This window comes from Pelodiscus sinensis, chromosome 2 (assembly GCF_052426305.1).
Source record: "Pelodiscus sinensis isolate ZL-2025 chromosome 2, ASM5242630v1, whole genome shotgun sequence".
Classification (NCBI taxonomy): Eukaryota; Metazoa; Chordata; order Testudines; family Trionychidae; genus Pelodiscus; species Pelodiscus sinensis.
Window position 1 is genome coordinate 142,245,340 of NC_143053.1, and position 16,830 is coordinate 142,262,169.

A 16,830-nucleotide genomic window follows, 5' to 3' on the forward strand; every position below is an offset into this window, starting at 1 on the left:
GCAGGAATCCTCCTATATGGATCACATTGCAGGATGAGGACTTACACCTCTGGAGTTTGTTTTATATTTTCTTCAAATAAAGCTTCCTGATCTTAACAACTTTGGTACAGATTTTCTTTTTTAAACACCAAGCTGAAAACAGTGTTAGTAATGTTCAGTATTTCATGTTATTTAGTTACTTTAGGCACCATTAATAAAATATAACACAAATTAGGGATGTTAGCGACTAGTTGATGAGCAAAAGCTTATTGGATAGTCCCTCGACTAGTCACTTCATCCCCCTTCCCCCCTCCACTTCTTGCTGCCTCTATCAGCCTTTTTTACATTTAAGGCTGGTTCAAAGCGTGGGGGAGGAGGGAGCCCTGTGTGAGCTAGGAACCAGCTGGCCCAGCTCGTGCTGGCTCCCTCTGCTGCACTTCAGCCTTTTAAATGTATTAACAGCCTGCCTTACATTTAAAAGGCAGAGCCGCAGAAAGATTAGCTGCCGGGGCCGGGAGTTCCCCGCTTATCAACTAATCGATGGAAAATCCATCAACTAGTCGATTAGTTGATTAAATTAAATTTAACATCCCTAAAACAAATTACTATTTTATAATGTATTCAATGTAAAAGGTTTTGTGTTTGTTCACATTAATGTTGCTAGTTTGAATCCAAGATATTATATGCCAATCAAGGTTCCATTATTATTATAATATAATATTTATAATATGCTGTGTCCAGAAGGTGCAGTAACTGTGAACCTATTATGATAACTGGGCCTACAGGTTGGACCTCCCTTGTCCGGCACCCTCAGGACCTGACCTGTCCCGAATGAGGGAATTTGCCGGATATAGGGAGGTTCCCTGCCACTGGCTTTCCAGGACACTCCCCCTCCCTGCAGTTGGCTCCGCCCAAGCTCCACTGCCACTGGGCTTCAGCCTTCAGAGCTTAGACTTGGGCTCTGGCTTGCTGGAGTTCCCCAGGATGGAGCTTCCCAGCTGTCGCGGCCCCGCTTCACCCCCGATCTACCAAGGATTCTCTCCTGAGACCAGACTTGCCTATCCCGCTGCTGCCCCGCCGGCCGGGGTTCCCCTGAGACAGGGCTTGCCAGCTGCCCCACTTTTGCCATTCTCCAGTCTTGCTGCTGCTCTGGTCAGCAAGGGCTTTCTGGGGACAGAGCTCCTCAACCTCTATGGCCCTGCTTCTCCCCTGCCCAACCGGCAGTCCCCACCAGGGACAGGGTTCACCTATCCCGCTGCTGCCACTGGGGATAGAGCTCCCCAGCTGTGTGACCACACTTCTTCCCCACCCAACCAGGGCTCCCCAGGGACGGGGGTCTCACTCCAGGGCACCAAGGCTCTCTGATCCAGCAACATCTGTAGTCCTACTGGACCATGGATGTTGATGGACCAGAGAATCCCAGACTTCAGAGGTTCAACCTGTATAGGGTATAGCTTGCTTAGGAAGGACACACAGGGAAAAATGGGAGGAAATATTGCCTTATATATTAAAAATGTATACACGAGGAGTGAGGAAACAGCAGAAAGACTTGTGGAGATCTCTGAGTAAGGATAAACGGGGTAAAAAATGAAGGGTGATGTCATGATTGGGGGTCTACTACAGACCAACTAACCAGAAAGAAAAGGTGGATGAGGCTTTTTTAAACAACAAAATCATCCAAAGCACAAGACTGATAGTGATGGGGCACTCCAACTACCTAGACATCTGTTGAAAAAATAATACAGCAGGGCACACATTATCCAACAAGTTATTTTAATGTACTGGAGACAATTTTTATTTCAGAAAGCGGAGAAAGCTACTACAAGGGAGACTGTTCTAGATTTGATTTTGACAAATAAGGAGGAACTGGTTGAGAATTTGAAAGGGTTAAGGCAGCTTGGGTGAAAGTGATTATGAAATGACAGTCCATGAATCTCAGAAATGGTAGGAGGGAGAACAGCGAAATAAAGACAGTGTATTTCAAAGAGGCAGACTTTAGCAAACTCAGGGAATTGGTAGTAAGATCCCATGAGAAACAAGTATAATGGGGGGAAATGTTCAAGTGTGGGCAGTTTTTCAGAGAGAGATTATGATAGGCACAAAAGCAAACTATTCCACTGCATAGGAAAAATAGGAAGTATTACAAGAGAACACTCTGGCTTAGCCAGGAGATCTTCAATTAGCTTTTTTTTCCCCCCCAAAGAATACTACAAAAAGTCTAACTTGGTCACATTATAAAGGACTAGAAGACTTACCCAGCATTGCTTGGATCCTTAACCCAAATAAGTTTTGTCTTCATTTAAACAGTTGGTGTGGGGCAGGGCTGGGGTGAGGGGTTCAGTGTGCAGGCTACCCCAGGGAGAGAGGACAACCCCCACCCTTTCTCACTGCAGCAGCTTGGGGATAGATGAAAAGTGCCTGTCCATGGCTGTTGCAGTTGCAGCAGGGACAGCCAGGAAAGGGGTTCATGTCCCCCGACTGGGGGACAGACATACAAACAGACAAACTCTCTGAAATATATAGTAGATATCCGTCTCCTTTTCCAAACCTGTTCCCTTCTGGCCCAATGAGGTTATAGCTGTCCCTGCCCCCATCTCTTCCCAAACTTACTATGGGACTTAGCCAATACACAATGTAACTTATTTTTATTTTACATTTTGAAGTGCATTTGTTTGAGTTACCCACAAGAAAGAGACTTTTGTTCTAATAAACAGATTAAATAATTCTCTCATCCTCACTCCCAACTTGGACAACTCAAAAATGGCTGAGGAGACTTACACCAATATCCTCACACAACAGACCTTTGAGCTGACAAAGCATGAAAATTTTAATCTCAAGTGAGTTTTAAGAAATTTAGTCAATGTAAATGGAATGAAGGGGCAATTCTTAAGGCAAAGTTGTAACCTTAATTAATGCAAAATGTAAGTTTTCCATATTTCCTAAATGGTAGGCTTTTATTGTAAGTACCTAATTCCGATGTTCTGTAACTTTCTCCAAATTCGTTTTCGATAGAAGAAAAGCATCTTCTTCTGGAACATAGTCTCAGTGATGTAGAAAAATGACCTGAGCAGCTGTACAATATAGGTATCCATTAGCCAGTATAGGAACTTGGCCAAAATTTCCTCACGATAACGGTGTTCCAAAGCAGGAACAAAATGATCACCTACAACAAGCAAACTTCAATTAGATTGAGAATCTTCCATTTACATTTCTAAAAGCCAACACACACATGCACACATGCTTTTCTCTTAGACTGAGGTTGGAAAAGGGAGCTACGAAAACTGTCGAACACCGCTTACAATAACTGGCCCCCAAGCAGACTAAACCCACGTTTTCTAATTACTCAGACTGTAAGTTTGGCACATATTACATATTAAAAAAATAGTTTGTAGTTACAAAACAGTACACAGAATATCAATGCAAGTGTTGAAATAAACCTTTTAGATCAGTGATCAACTTGGTGATCCAGAGAAATAATTATGTCTGACTTACTTTCTATACTCTCCATGGCTTGGGATGCAGAGAAGGCTCTTGAATACACAGTGGCAAGATATTGTGAGGAAAAAGATGAATTGGTCCCAAATTATTGCAAAGTAGAAAGATGTAATCTCATGGACTGCTTTATAAGCAAATGATAAAAATTTTGAACCTGAGCCATTGGGGTTAATTGAGGAAAAGAGCAATATTTATACTTCCAAATGAACTACACAGATTAATTTCAGACGTGTAATTTGTTTAAATTTAATTTAATTTTTTTTTAAAAACTTAATTGCTGTAGTGTGGATTTCAGTTGCAGTTATATTTGTTTTGCCAAACATTCTACTTAAAGTATTCTGATAGTCCAAAAAAGTGATGCCACCTCAGATCTTTGGTAAATTCAAACTGAATATTTTTTGTAGTCATGCAATGGAAGCAAAACAAAGACTGCCCTACAATGCAAGGTTTATGGCGCTCTGCTAGACATATTTTCAAATTAAATGCAAAATCAGCATGAAATACAATATACTAACCAGACAACTAAAATAAACTAAGTGAAAAGGTTAATATTCCTATGGAAATGTAACTTGGATTTTATCTCATATGGGGGTAATTCTGAATCCAGTCAAACAGCTACATTTCCAAACAAGATACTTCATAAGAGATTTATAGTTTAAACTAATTTAAAATGGGGTACAAGCCTTTCCTTGTCCTGACCTTTTATATAGCTAGCTTGAGAGCTCTTTAGGGCAGGGAAGTCTCTCTTACATGTATATACAGCACCTTGCACAAAAGGGCCTCAATCTTGATGGAAGTCTTCCATAAATCAAATAAAATAGTGTTTTCTGGTAATGGTCATTTAACGCCGCCAAAAAACCCACCCTGAATGTTATAAAAACTCTGAAAGTGAAATTCTAGCATCCAGACAATAAAACGTGCATAATAAAGTAACTCATTTTGAAGTTATCGTGTCAACATATAGTTAATTTTCTATATACTGGACAACAGATATCAATCTCTCACTATTATGGAATCAGTATTTAGAAGAGAGATACAGGACCAGAAAAAAGATGCTGCTACCCATGGAGGCAAAATGTTCCCGTTCACTAAAGTATGCCTGGATGTTAAGCATTTGCTTTAGAACTCTGCTGGATCAGGGCCAACACCCAAGATCTTACGGGTGTTTTTAAGGGGGAGTATTCCCTGAAATACAGTCAGTCAAAAATATATTACCTAAAATATAAAAATTTTGGACTAAAAATTAGTACCCATATACTTTGAAAATGAATTTTCTGGTACATTCAGAATTACTGGATAAAATATATTTGTTATAGTTGGACATAGCATAACAAGTATCAAAAGGTTTGGTGTACACCAAATTGTAAAGGATTAAAAATAAGTTTTATAGTTGGATTTTTTTCTTCTTATTTCATACACAACAGAGAAATCTGCTTAACATTTAATGCTGAATTATAACTGAGAAGAGGTATCTAAGAATATCCAACAGATCCTACAAAAGAACTGATTAAATTTTCTATAATTATATCAAAAGGCTCAATATCCCTCACCTTAGGTGTTTCCATAGGATGGGCTGCTAAATTGATTGAAATCTTAGGCTATGTCTACACTATATACCACTGGCAGTATTATTTAGTATACACACGCCACAGTGAAAAGCACATCACTACCACTTTACATTGCAGTATGAAAGGCTCCAATAGGTGGCCAGGGGTCATTGTGCTACTAAAAATAGCTGTGTAGAAAGGAGGTCATGACTTCGACAAGTAGAGAACCACTTGGGGTATGTATTCAAGTACACGCACTCTTCAAGCATGTCTTTACTCACCTCAGCTGTACTTCACAGCCTATACTGTTATTGAGACCTATGCCGGGGGGTTATACATGCATGCACACTACATGCTGCTGAAAGAAGCACATAGCATGCAATCATCCTTAATATTTCATAGACTTATCACCTGTGAGGGAGGGGAAGTGCTCTTATCTTCATTTTACAGATGGGGAACTGACACACAAAAAAACTAAGTAACTTGCCCAGAGTCACACAGGAAATCTGAAGCAGAACAGGGACTTGAACTCTAATCTCATAAGCTATAGCAGGGCTACACAACACCCGCATGCGGCCTGTGGCCCATTTGTTTGCAGCCCGCAGTGCAGTTTGGGTTTACGCAGGGCTCAACATGTGGCCCAGGGTGGAGCTAAAACAAAAAAAGTAGTCAATATAATGGTCTTCTGTTGATATGTGTTTTAGTAGTTAAATTCCAGGACTGTCATTGCTCATTAAAAGTGCTGTCATATGGGTGGAAATCAGGTAAATGTTGCATTAATATCAGCAGAACTGACTTAAATGAGGCCTGTGTGTTGTGTAGTCTTGCCTTAATCTTTGTATTCATGCCCCTCGGTGTGACAGACGCTATTTGCAAATATATTTGTATGTAGATGCAACCGCACTTAAGTTGCGGCCCCTCGGCATGTGCTAGGAGTATCATTGTGGCTCACGGGGCTTCCAAAGTTGAGTAGTCCTGAGCTTAGAGCCTTAAACTTCGGACCATCCCATTACCTTCCCACAGAACAGGCTGTGGAGTCCTAATGATTCACAGGGATCCTGGCGCAATCAGCAGATGACCTCCCAGTCTCTAATGGCTTCCATGCTAATGACAGCTCCTAGACCTAGGGACTGTCCTAGATGCTCTTTTCCTGAAATAGGAAATCCACCTATAGCAGGGGGATTCATAGTAGTAACAGAGACTATGGGCATCCCCATTCACTGCCCTCTTTGCCTGCCTTCTGCATAGGTCCCAGCATGCAGAAAGCACCCACCTTTGTGTGAGGGTAAGGAAGATGTTGCTTTGATGAATGCCAATCCATTCCCCATAAGAGAGACAGACCCATGGGTAGGAGATCCTCTCTGCATACAGAGAGCAACTTCTGGTCCAAAGTAAGGTCTGAGAATTACACACGCCTCTTAACATCTTTGTTAATGTCTCACTTTATCTGATATAATTTCTCAAGTTTTAAATTATTCAGCACAATAAGTTTCTGATAGGTTTATGAGATACTGAGACACTTATTTGAATTACTACATTGCTTGAGATTTTTGGAGTCTTTTTCTTAAAGCTGCTGTTTCTAATTCATATTATTCTATGAGAATCATGGCTTTCATTAAATTTGAGAAATTGTTGTGAAGAAAAACTTGAAAACATGAAGCAAGTGCACCCTAAAAGCACAGAAACCAGAACGCAAATAAGAAAAACCCAGAGTCTATTTTTTAAAATTCTTGTAATATTTAATCCAATATTGTGACTTTTTTGGAGCTTGGCTCATGATTTTTAAAATTTTGGGGTTGATAATACTATATTTACAACATGAAGTTTTAAATAAATGGGCACCAATTAGCCACATTAGTTCCACCAGTACTTCTGCATTCACAAGGAAATGGCTAGCTTCTTCAAAATCAAGTACTATAGTAATGTGAGACATAAGTTTCTGATTCAGGAAAACACATAAGCACATATATAAGTCTGAACAAGTGAGTAATCTCATTAACTGAAGTGCTCAATATACCCATTAAGTTCAGTAATTTCCATTATGAAAGTGCTTACTCAGGGCCATAGATAGGATAAAACAGATAAAACAAAAAACATTTTCCCCAGTCTTAACTTCCTTAAGGAGGATCTGTATACAGTGTTTGAAATGTAAAGTTCACCCATTTGCTAAATATTTGTCGGCGGGAGGTGGGGACGGGACGACTGGCAGTAAGACAGGCTTGTACTGTTTGGACTTCATATTTGTTTCTAATTGTGCACTGCCATACAGGACTGGATCATCTAATTTAGTATCCTGCCTCTGACACTGACTGGTACCTGATACTTAAGAGAAAGGGGCAAGAAATAGTCTTGGAATAGCATCCCTTTCCACAAAGGAAGTTTTCCCCAAACGAACGCCCACCCCCAGAACAGCTTAGTGTAAAACGTGTATCCTGCAGGATACAGGTCTAATGCTGAAGGTTTTGGGTTTTTTTGGGGGGAAGGATGTTTATAGTGATAAAATATATATATGAATCCAAAAGTTTAATAGCAAATTCCAGGGATTAATTCTGCATTTTATAGAAGGGTATTTTCTTTTCTTGTTTTACATTTGTTGCCTTTCAGTTTCAGTGCACCTCTTATAATTCATGGGCAATTGTTGCTAGCTGCCCTTCTCTACGCTATCTGTTATTTTCTGTGACTATATCGTGTCCCATCTCTAAGAAAAACAATCACTGTTCAGTTTTCTCTGACACTTTTTACATATTTTGTTTCGAGTTCAGGTGACGAAAACCAAACGAAGAATTCAATGTGTCATGTCATCCAATATGCATTATTTCACATTCTGATCAAAATGCAGTGAAGAAGTTTAAGAAATCATCATCAGCCAAAGACATGGAAAATGTGAGTTTAAATAGTGAAAGTTTCAAGCATATAAAAACAGGGATTTATAAAGGAAACTGTGTAGCTTTAGTTACAATAAGCACTATTTGGGGTCAGTTGGTATACCAAGCAACCACATTAGTCTTTCTACTCTAAATATTCAAGTCCTCACTTGGGATAAATCTGAATATTGGTTTGCTGTCTCCATTGTATAGTGCCTCACTTTAATATTATAAATAGTACCTTTGGTCACACGAAGCCATGTACAGTCATTCACTCTCATCTTCCACATCAATTCCTGCAAAGAAAACCTGGCAAATTTACCCAAGGAGATGAAGGTTTTCACATTTTTAAAAAAGCGGCATTTGTTATGGCTAGAACCCCACAGCTGTGCAGGTACCACCAGGTCTAAACATTCCCGCACAAAAACATACACCTGCCAGTGGCTGCTGTGCTGTCGGAGAAGTTCTTTCATGCCAAGATCACAGAGGCCTTTGGCATTTTGTCTTTCATTTTCTGTGTGCCCTAACACAGATTTTTCAGGGCTGCTTAAGATACTTAAATGAGCTAAAGTTCTTTTTGGAAGCAAACACGATCCATTTGGAACACCACTGCAACCACGTTCTCTGCTATTGTTTGTCAAACATACAGGATGCTCTTTCCCAACTTGACCTTCTGCTTCCCTATAAATCTGTGTTCTGTCACTTGTAGCTGACTGACACGCTGTTTCAGTTTTGCTTGAATTTGTCTCAGAAATCAAAACAGGACAATTCTTTTTTAAAAGTACCAAATAAGGACACTTTGCATGATTCTTTAACAATTTTTGAAATACATCTCTCATCTGCCAGTAACGTTTGGGCAATCTTTTCTTTTTCCAAGTGTAATTCAGTTGATTTTTATTGAATTTTTCTGCCAACATTTTGCTGTTTAAGAATATTGTTTCTACAAGTCGTTGTCCTCCTGCTTTGCAGCCCTTTAAGCGATTCAATAAAAATGATTTAGGGAAACATTCTTGAAAGCTCCTGGAAGAATACAAGAGACATTTCCTCCCAATGTATACTCTGGAACGTGACATTTTATTGGACAGCTTAACTATATTATCTGAAGGGCACTTAATTCCTCTATATTTTAAAAACGTGTCTTTCGTTTTTTTCATTTGTACAGAACCAACCTGAAATGTACAGATGTCTAGCTCTGCTCCCTCTCTGCTGGAATTTCTTTTAGTCTCAGTGCTAGACTTATAAAGTTTATTACACTGAACATGCAGCTTTAAATTCTCATCATCTGCCACAGACTTTTCCTTACTGTCTTGAGCTTCCTGGACTAAAGAAAGTGCACCAAGTGTCTCTGCTCCACCCTCATTTCCTTGAGATATGGACTTAATTTCAATACAATTATTTACAGAAAACGATTCTACACATGAAAGAGACTGTCTATCATAAATGAAATCTTGAGTGGACTTATTTTTATCTACATTAGGACCCAGGCTCCAAGCATCCCTTTCTAGCTTTTCTTCCCCGAGGTTCATCTTCATCCTCTTAGTTGTCATTTCAAACTGCTCCCTATCAAGCTTCCTTTTTGGTGTGGCTGTAGCAACTGGATGTAGGTCAGGTCCTCTCTCATTTTCCAGGTGTCCAGGGACCATAATGACCAGTCTGTTTGTTTTAGAATTTTGCCCAATAGCTCCCTTAGCTGAGGGTGACTGCTCAGAATCAGACACAAAGCCTGGTGTTTTATTACTCCGTGGACTTTTAGTGCTCAAGAGAGTCATTTCTGTTCTTTGTTTCCATTTCCACCTGTTTGTCTTCGATAAGCTTCTTTTATGAAACTGAAATTTCTTCTGTACATAGTCATACAAAGTATTATGCCTACTTTTTGAATACCTTTGTTTAACAAACACTGGGGCAGCTACTGCATTACTTGAAATAAGCTCATACACAGGCTGCCCACAAATCTGATAGCAGCAACTAGGTGGCACTAGCATAAAGATTGCACAGTGTTCCAATAAATACATCATAACATCATCTCCTATCCTGCTCAGCAACGTTTCCCAGAGGGCACTGATGCGAAGAGTTTCTGTTGCCGTGTTAGGTAGATAGCTGCATATATTTGAAGACATAACCTGCAAATAGGAACTGTTTTCATCCAATAACGCATACCCAAATGCAAGGACATTCTTCTTCCTTTTTTCGCAAAGTCTTTGAATTACTCTTACGATTACTTCATTCTCATTAGATAACTGAAAAGAGAGAGAAAAAAAGTTAATTTTACATCAAATCATCTTCTAAATAACAGATATACCTTTTTATTAAAAAGGTGCATGCAAGAGCATGCAAAACCCCAGACTCCAGTTTTAGATTAAGGCTCTTAAGATACATCTACACTGCATGCTTACATTGAAATAAGCTATTCCAGAATAGTTATTCCAAAACAGCTTATTTCGAAATAGCACGTCTACAACTGCGGGGAAGCCTCAAAATTAGTCTGAGAGAGGCTTCCCTAATGTAGATGTGCTATCTCAATTTAGAGCCCCAGGTAGGGTTGCCAGGTGTCCGGTATTGTACCGGACAGTCTGGAATTTTTGCGCTCTGTCCGTTAAAATCAGAAAATACCGGACATGTGCAATGTCCGGTATTTTCTTAATTTTCTAGCTGCACACCGGACCGAAGCCTGGCGTGGGCAGGGGAGAGGCTGGGAGTAGGAGTTATTTTGGAATAGAAGTTATTCCTCGTAGAATGAGGTTTACAGATTTCGGAAAAAGCCGTCCGTTATTTCAAAATTATTTTGAAATAACTGAATGGCTGTGTAGATGCTCACACTGTTATTTTGAAACCTCTAGGCCAGAGGCTCTCTCTTGCTACTTGTCTGCACAGCATCTAACACAACAGGGTCCCAGTCTTGGTTGGGGCCTTCGAGTTCTACTATAAAATTAACAATGATAAAATGTCAGCTCATGATTTTACAAACTGGTCAATAAGCTTATAGCTGGAGTCCCATTTCAATCATTTTAAAATAATTTTGAACAGTAGCTTTGAGAGAGAAATCCAGTGTATTTCTTCTACAAGATGAAAAAATATTTTGCACTTTACATAAAAGAGCAGAACAAAAATTGTTTTCTTTTATATTTTCCTAAATGTGAAAACTCTGTGATGGATGGAACAGAGACTACCCTTTTCTAGACATTCCAGCTATTCTGTTAATTAAATGGCTTTGCGAACAGGAGCAGCTAACAGGGAGTTTTGAGAGTGAGTTCTCCAAGTGAAGGAGGAGTGAATACAGGACCCTTGAGGTAAGTGGCGGTGTGTAGTGTGTGTTTGTGTTTGGGGGTTACTTGCTAGTTGCCTGAAAGAAACTGTGTGCTGAGCTTGTGTTTGTCTGTCTGTCAGTTTGTTTGTTTGTTTGGAAATTCAAGGTCTGAGCTGTTTGTTTGAAGGACCATGTGCTGTAGCCAGCAGTTGAAAGCTGTGAGCTTCTTGACAAGGATTTGAAATCTAGAATCTTCTGTTCATTGGTTGAGCCTTAGCCAGGGGACGAGGCTGTCAGGAAGGCCAGGGCTTTATAAAGCTTGTGAGTAAGCGACCAGGAAGCTTTGCGAACAGGGGCAGCGAAAGGAGTTTCGAGAGGCAGTTGGAAGGAGATGAGGTACAAGTGATATTCTTTAAAACTAAACTAAAAACAAAACTTCCCGATTTAAATAAAAACCCTATCAATAACCTAGATGGCTGCAGGAGAGAATGCAGGCAGAAGCCCAGCAGCAGAGTGGGGGCTATCCTGTTTATTGCAGTCAATGTAGCATGTAATGATTACCTGCCCTGTGGGCGGGTGGCGTATGTGTGCATTCAGTGCAAGGAGCTCCTGGCCCTCAGAGACCACGTACAGGCTTTGGAGGCCAGGGTGGCTGAACTGGAGGAGCTGAGGGAGGCAGAGAGGTACGTAGATGAGGCTTTCCAGGACACTGTAGAACTGTCCCACCTACAGTCAGACAGCCCCTGTGCTGCTAAGGAGGATGAAAGGCTCAGGGAAGGAGAACATTCAACTGGAGCAGAGGGAAATGATCCCATAGTTGGGACCCTCCTTCCAGAGGATGTTATGAAATCCTCTCACACTGAGGATACACCTCCAGGGGAGGGAACTCCAGTCATTAGGAAAATGCAGGTGTTAGTAACTGGAGATTCGATCATTAGAAACATAAGATAGTTGGGTTTGTGATGACCGGGAGAACCGTATGGTGATTTGCCTGACTGGTGTGAAGGTTGCGGATCTCTCAAGACATCTAGATAGACTTATATGTAATGCTGGGGAGGAGCCGGTGGTCGTGGTACATGTAGGTACCAATGACAAAGGGAAGGGTAGGAGAGAGATTCTGGAGGCCAAATTTAGGCTGCTAGGAAAGACTGAAATCCAGGACCTCTATGGTGGCATTCTCAGAAATGCTTCCAGTTCCATGTGCAGGGCCAGGTAGGCAGGCAAAGCTTCAGAGTCTCAATGCATGGATGAGACGATGGTGTAGAGAGGAGGTGTTTAGATCTATTAGGAACTTAGGAAACTTTTTGGGATGGGGGCATCTATACGGGAAGGATGGGCTCCACCTAAACCAAAATGGAACCAGACAGCTGGCATTTAACATTAAAAAGATTGTAGAGCAGTTTTTAAACTAAGGGCTGGGGGAAAGCCAACAGGTGTGGAGGAGCACATGGATGGATCAGAGACATCTATTGGGGAGGTTCTATTAATAGAGATACTCTATGTTCTAATAAGGAGGAGAGGATGAAAGTATGGGTCGGATCAGATAAGACACAATAAAATGAAAAAGAGTCTAACACATCAGGAAATGGCAGCCAGATAATTTGTCACAAATTATTAAAGTGCTTATACACAAATGCTAGAAATCTAAATAGTAAAATGGGAGAACTAGAGTGCCTAGTTTTAAAGGAGGATATTGATATAATAGGCATCACAGGGTTAAAAAGCTTGAGGATATGTCTACACAACAATGTTATTTAGGAATAACTGATGTTATTTCAAAAGAAAATGTGAGTCTACTCAGCAAGCTATTATTTTGAAATAATGTCGAGATAAAGGACTTCTTACTCTGGCTCCTGTAACCCTCATTTTGCAAGGAGTAAAGGAAGTAAAGGAAGAATGTTCTTCCTTCGACTTCCTGCTGCGTAGACAGCACTAAATGCCAAATTAAGCTATTTTGACTATAGCTACGCAATTGGCGTAGCTGAAGTTGCGTATCTGAATTTGACTTTTGCCCTGCAGTGTTGACATGCCCTAGGGTACCCCACAGGAAGAAATTGTCTTCCGGGACTCTCAAGGGTTTTTTGCATTTGGATGGTTGCAGCGTACCACCCAAAGTCAGGGAACGTTTGGGGAAGTGTTAAAAAACAAACAAACAAAAACCACAGAAGCCTCTAGTGGCAGGGTATTTTTAAGATTTCTTGTGGGTCCCCACCTACTGCATTCAAAGTGCCAGAGTGGGAAACCGCATTGACATGGTGGCAGAGGTGGAATAATTTTGAACCAGGAACACAGAACTCAATTTTAAAAGGAAGCTTTTTCACCCCCTTTTGACTATTTGAAAGTTTAGGGATTTTTTTTCTTTTACTGCCTGCGGGGAAAAAAGGCTCACAGAAAGTTCAACTTGCAAAGCCAGTGATCCAAACCAAATTATTTTTTTTATAGCTTTCAGGGCAACTGAAGCTACAGAAGGGCCAGAAAATAGCCTAGTGCTCATATTTGCAGTTGGGCAGAGTAGCCCAGGAGCAACCAATCTCGACAAAACAGCCAAACGAGATCAGGGCCAGATGTTCATCTCCAAGGCAGAGCTGCACAGTGAAAATAAGGATGGATGTCATTGAAGGGCCAGAGGGGAGTAACCTCAAAGGGCAAGGAACAGATGGTGGCGGTCATGTTCCTCCCATATCACAGAACCTGTTTTAATTCAAATCTCTCACTCTCTTCCCATTGGCTCTCCTGGCTCCCTGATAACACTTCCTGGAGACCCACTGTCTTTGGGTTTAACCCTTTACAGGCAATTTAATTAATAGAATGGCTGATATGTCTAGAAAAGATCTCTTGTGGATACCCCTTCCATCCATCACAAGCTCTAATTAAACAAAAATTACGGTTTCTTTTTCAATGTTTAGATCCGGGATGGGGAACCTCCAGCATGGTAGCCAGATGCGGCCCGCCAGGCACTTTGTTTATGTGAGTGTCTGCAGGCACGGCCACTCGCAGCTCCAGTGGCCACAGTTCACCGTTCCTGTCCAATAGGAGCTGCGGGAAGTGGTGTAACCCACACACCTAATGTGGTTACTAAGCAGTGCAAGTGGTACCTAGACCACAGCAACAGTTAAGCTCAAGAGACCTCTACAGCTGGGGCTGAGAGCCAGCTGGCTTTTAGCTCCCAAGGTAGAGGCTCCTATACTCCGCGTCAGAGATCCCAGGTTCAAATCCACGCGGTGGCAGTTACAGTGACACAGCTTCCTGAAGCTCCTCTTGGCTGGGAATGTCAAACTACAGCCACTAGGAGCTGTGAGCAGCCATGTGGACACTCAGGAAAACAATGCATTTGGTGGCCCACCAAGCTAACCCTGGTGAATTGCCCACAGGCCAGAGGTTCCCTGTCCCTGGTTTTGATGGTAGCATAGAGGCTGCACTTCCCAAAACTGGGCCACTTTGGTCCGGCAACATCCGTGGTTCAGTGCCAGAGAGCCCTGGGGCTTGGAGTCTCGTGGCAGGAGGGCTTGTGGCAGTAAAACTGAGGCCAGCAGGGCTTGGGGGCCAGACGGCCAGGGCAGAGTGCCCAGCCAGGCTATAGGCAGGGGCCAATGGCCTGGCCAGGCTAGAGGCAGGGGGGCAGCCAGGGTGGAAACATAACCTGCAGTAGGGAAGGGCCAGCAGCCCAGCTGGGCTAGAGACAGTGGGGGATGGCCAGGGCAGAAGTGGAGGCAGTGGGGGGTGACAGGGCTGGTGGCAGGCAACCTCTCCTGGTCCAGCAAATTTCCCTCTTTTTTGACCAGGGAGGGCCAACCCGAACAAGGAAAACATAAAGGCATGGAACCATATGAATGTAATCTTACATTTAACCCTCACTCTCATCTAGCTGCAGCCTAGGCGCCTGGTGACACGTGCTCATCCATCACCATCAGGGGAGGGAAGAACCACCCCGCTGCAGGGCTTGTGGCAGAAGAAGCTAAGATTCAGCCCGACCCCCCCCCCTCCCTTCCCCCCCCCCAGGGCCAAGCGATTACCTGGCTCCACACGGAAAAGTAAACATCTGAGTGGCTGCTGTCTTACAAGACAATGTGCAGGCTCTAACTCGCATGCAAGCCCAGGCGCGGGAGACAAGCGAGAGGAAAGCACCGAGACAGAAGAGCGAGCATAGGCAGCCCGCGCGGGGCATTGCAGCCTCGCTCTTTCCATGGGAAGAGGAGAAAAGGCAGCGGAGAGCCCCTTCCTGCTCTGGAACTAGCCTCTGCTCCGCAAAAGCAAGGTCAGTCCGCAGCCGGGGCAAGCAGCCGGGAACTATTCGCGCCGCCAAAGCATAAGGCTTGCGATGGAGGCAGCAAGTGCCCCGTGAGGCACGCCAGCCCTACAGCCCCCTCCCCAGTCGCCGCCGCCGCAAGTACCTGCTGGAAGCAGACAGGCTGGGGGATGGCTCTGGCTCCCCGGGGGACGCACACCACGCACTGGGCCACGAACGCCTGGTACAGCTCGGAGTCTCCCTGCTGCAGCAGCTCAGCTTGGCCCGGCCCGCACGCTGCCGCCTCCCGGAGCCTCTGCACGAACCGCTCGAGCCCCAGCACTTCAGCGTAGCAGCCCTCCAGCATGGCCAGCACGGCACGGAACGGCCCGGCGCCCGCCATGCTTCTGGAGCCGGGCAGCGCAGCGGCGCTAATGGCTCCGAGAGGCTCGCGCCTCGCCCGCCGCCGCTGCTGCTGCACCTCGCGCGTTCCCCGGGCCGAGAGCAGCTGCGGGCGCGGCGCGCTCCTCCGGGCCCGGGTCCAACAGGAAACCCCAGGTGCCCTCGGCTCCAGTAAGTGCTCGCACTGCGCGCAAGGCCTGCACGAGCCCCCATGGAAGGGCCGCCCTTACCCCGCGCGCCGGAGCCCCCCCCCCCCGCCCCCAGGAGCTGGAACGGGAGGGGAGGGGGGCGCTATGCAGGAGCTGAGATGGAGGGCGGGCTAGGGGCTGGGCTGGAGGAAGGTGCTGCGTGTGTGGCAGTAAACTGCTCCCACAAGCTCTTTGTCTCACAGTAAGAGGTAGGGTTGCAGCCCAGCAAAACATGGAGAGGGCAGCATGAGCTTTCCTGGGCATAACCCACATCTTCAGGTGAAAGAAGTAGGTTGTGCCCACGAAAGCCCAGGGTACCATCTCCAGGTGGTGTTAGTCTCACAGGTGCCACAAGACTATTTAAGTTTTTCCAGTGATAGAAATGTAGCTGTGTTAGTCTGGGGTAGCTGAAGCAAAATGCAGGACAATGTAGCACTTTAAAGACTAACAAGATGGTTTATTAGATGATGAGCTTTCATGGGCCAGACCCACCCACGAAAGCTCATCATCTAATAAACCATCTTGTTAGTCTTTAAAGTGCTACATTGTCCTGCATTTTGCTTAAGTTTTTCCAGTTACAGACCTGCTCCGCTATCCCTCTGATGCTTTTCAACTTCCCTGCAGGTTCATGTAAACCAGGACATTCCCAAATAGTGGTGTTATCCCGCAGCCACACTGCCAGGTTTGGTTAGCCCATGTTAGGTCAATGTACAGCCACCAACTTTTGTGTAAGGCTTGCGCACATGCCTACTTGGGCATTTGTGGTCATCACACATGAATGATTGCCTCAGTGGTGCAGCATCACCCGTAAGTATCTCATTGTGCCTCAGGCTGCCACCTGGCTCCATGTGTTGTGCTATACTTGTGATTTACCAATGGATTAGTG

The 16,830-nt window shown here is 43.6% G+C and overlaps 1 protein-coding gene across 4 annotated transcripts in view; it reads right to left on the reverse strand.

The window, feature by feature from the left end:
- The window catches only part of TERT (telomerase reverse transcriptase), a 54,959-nt gene extending 38,778 nt beyond the window's left edge, over positions 1 to 16,181 (reverse strand). For 2 of the 4 annotated variants that reach the window (XM_075921515.2, XM_075921516.2), the window contains exons 1-3: positions 15,521 to 16,181; positions 8,127 to 10,122; positions 2,947 to 3,142 (exon numbers count right to left, since the gene is read on the reverse strand). In XM_075921515.2, coding sequence (XP_075777630.2) covers positions 2,947 to 3,142; positions 8,127 to 10,122; positions 15,521 to 15,757 — 2,429 coding nt within the window. In that variant the 5' untranslated portion in view covers positions 15,758 to 16,181. The remainder of the gene's footprint in view (positions 1 to 2,946; positions 3,143 to 8,126; positions 10,123 to 15,520) is intronic. The other 2 variants (XR_012901816.2, XM_089776450.1) reach the window with 2 other exon arrangements.
- Between the last annotated feature and the right edge of the window lie 649 nt (positions 16,182 to 16,830).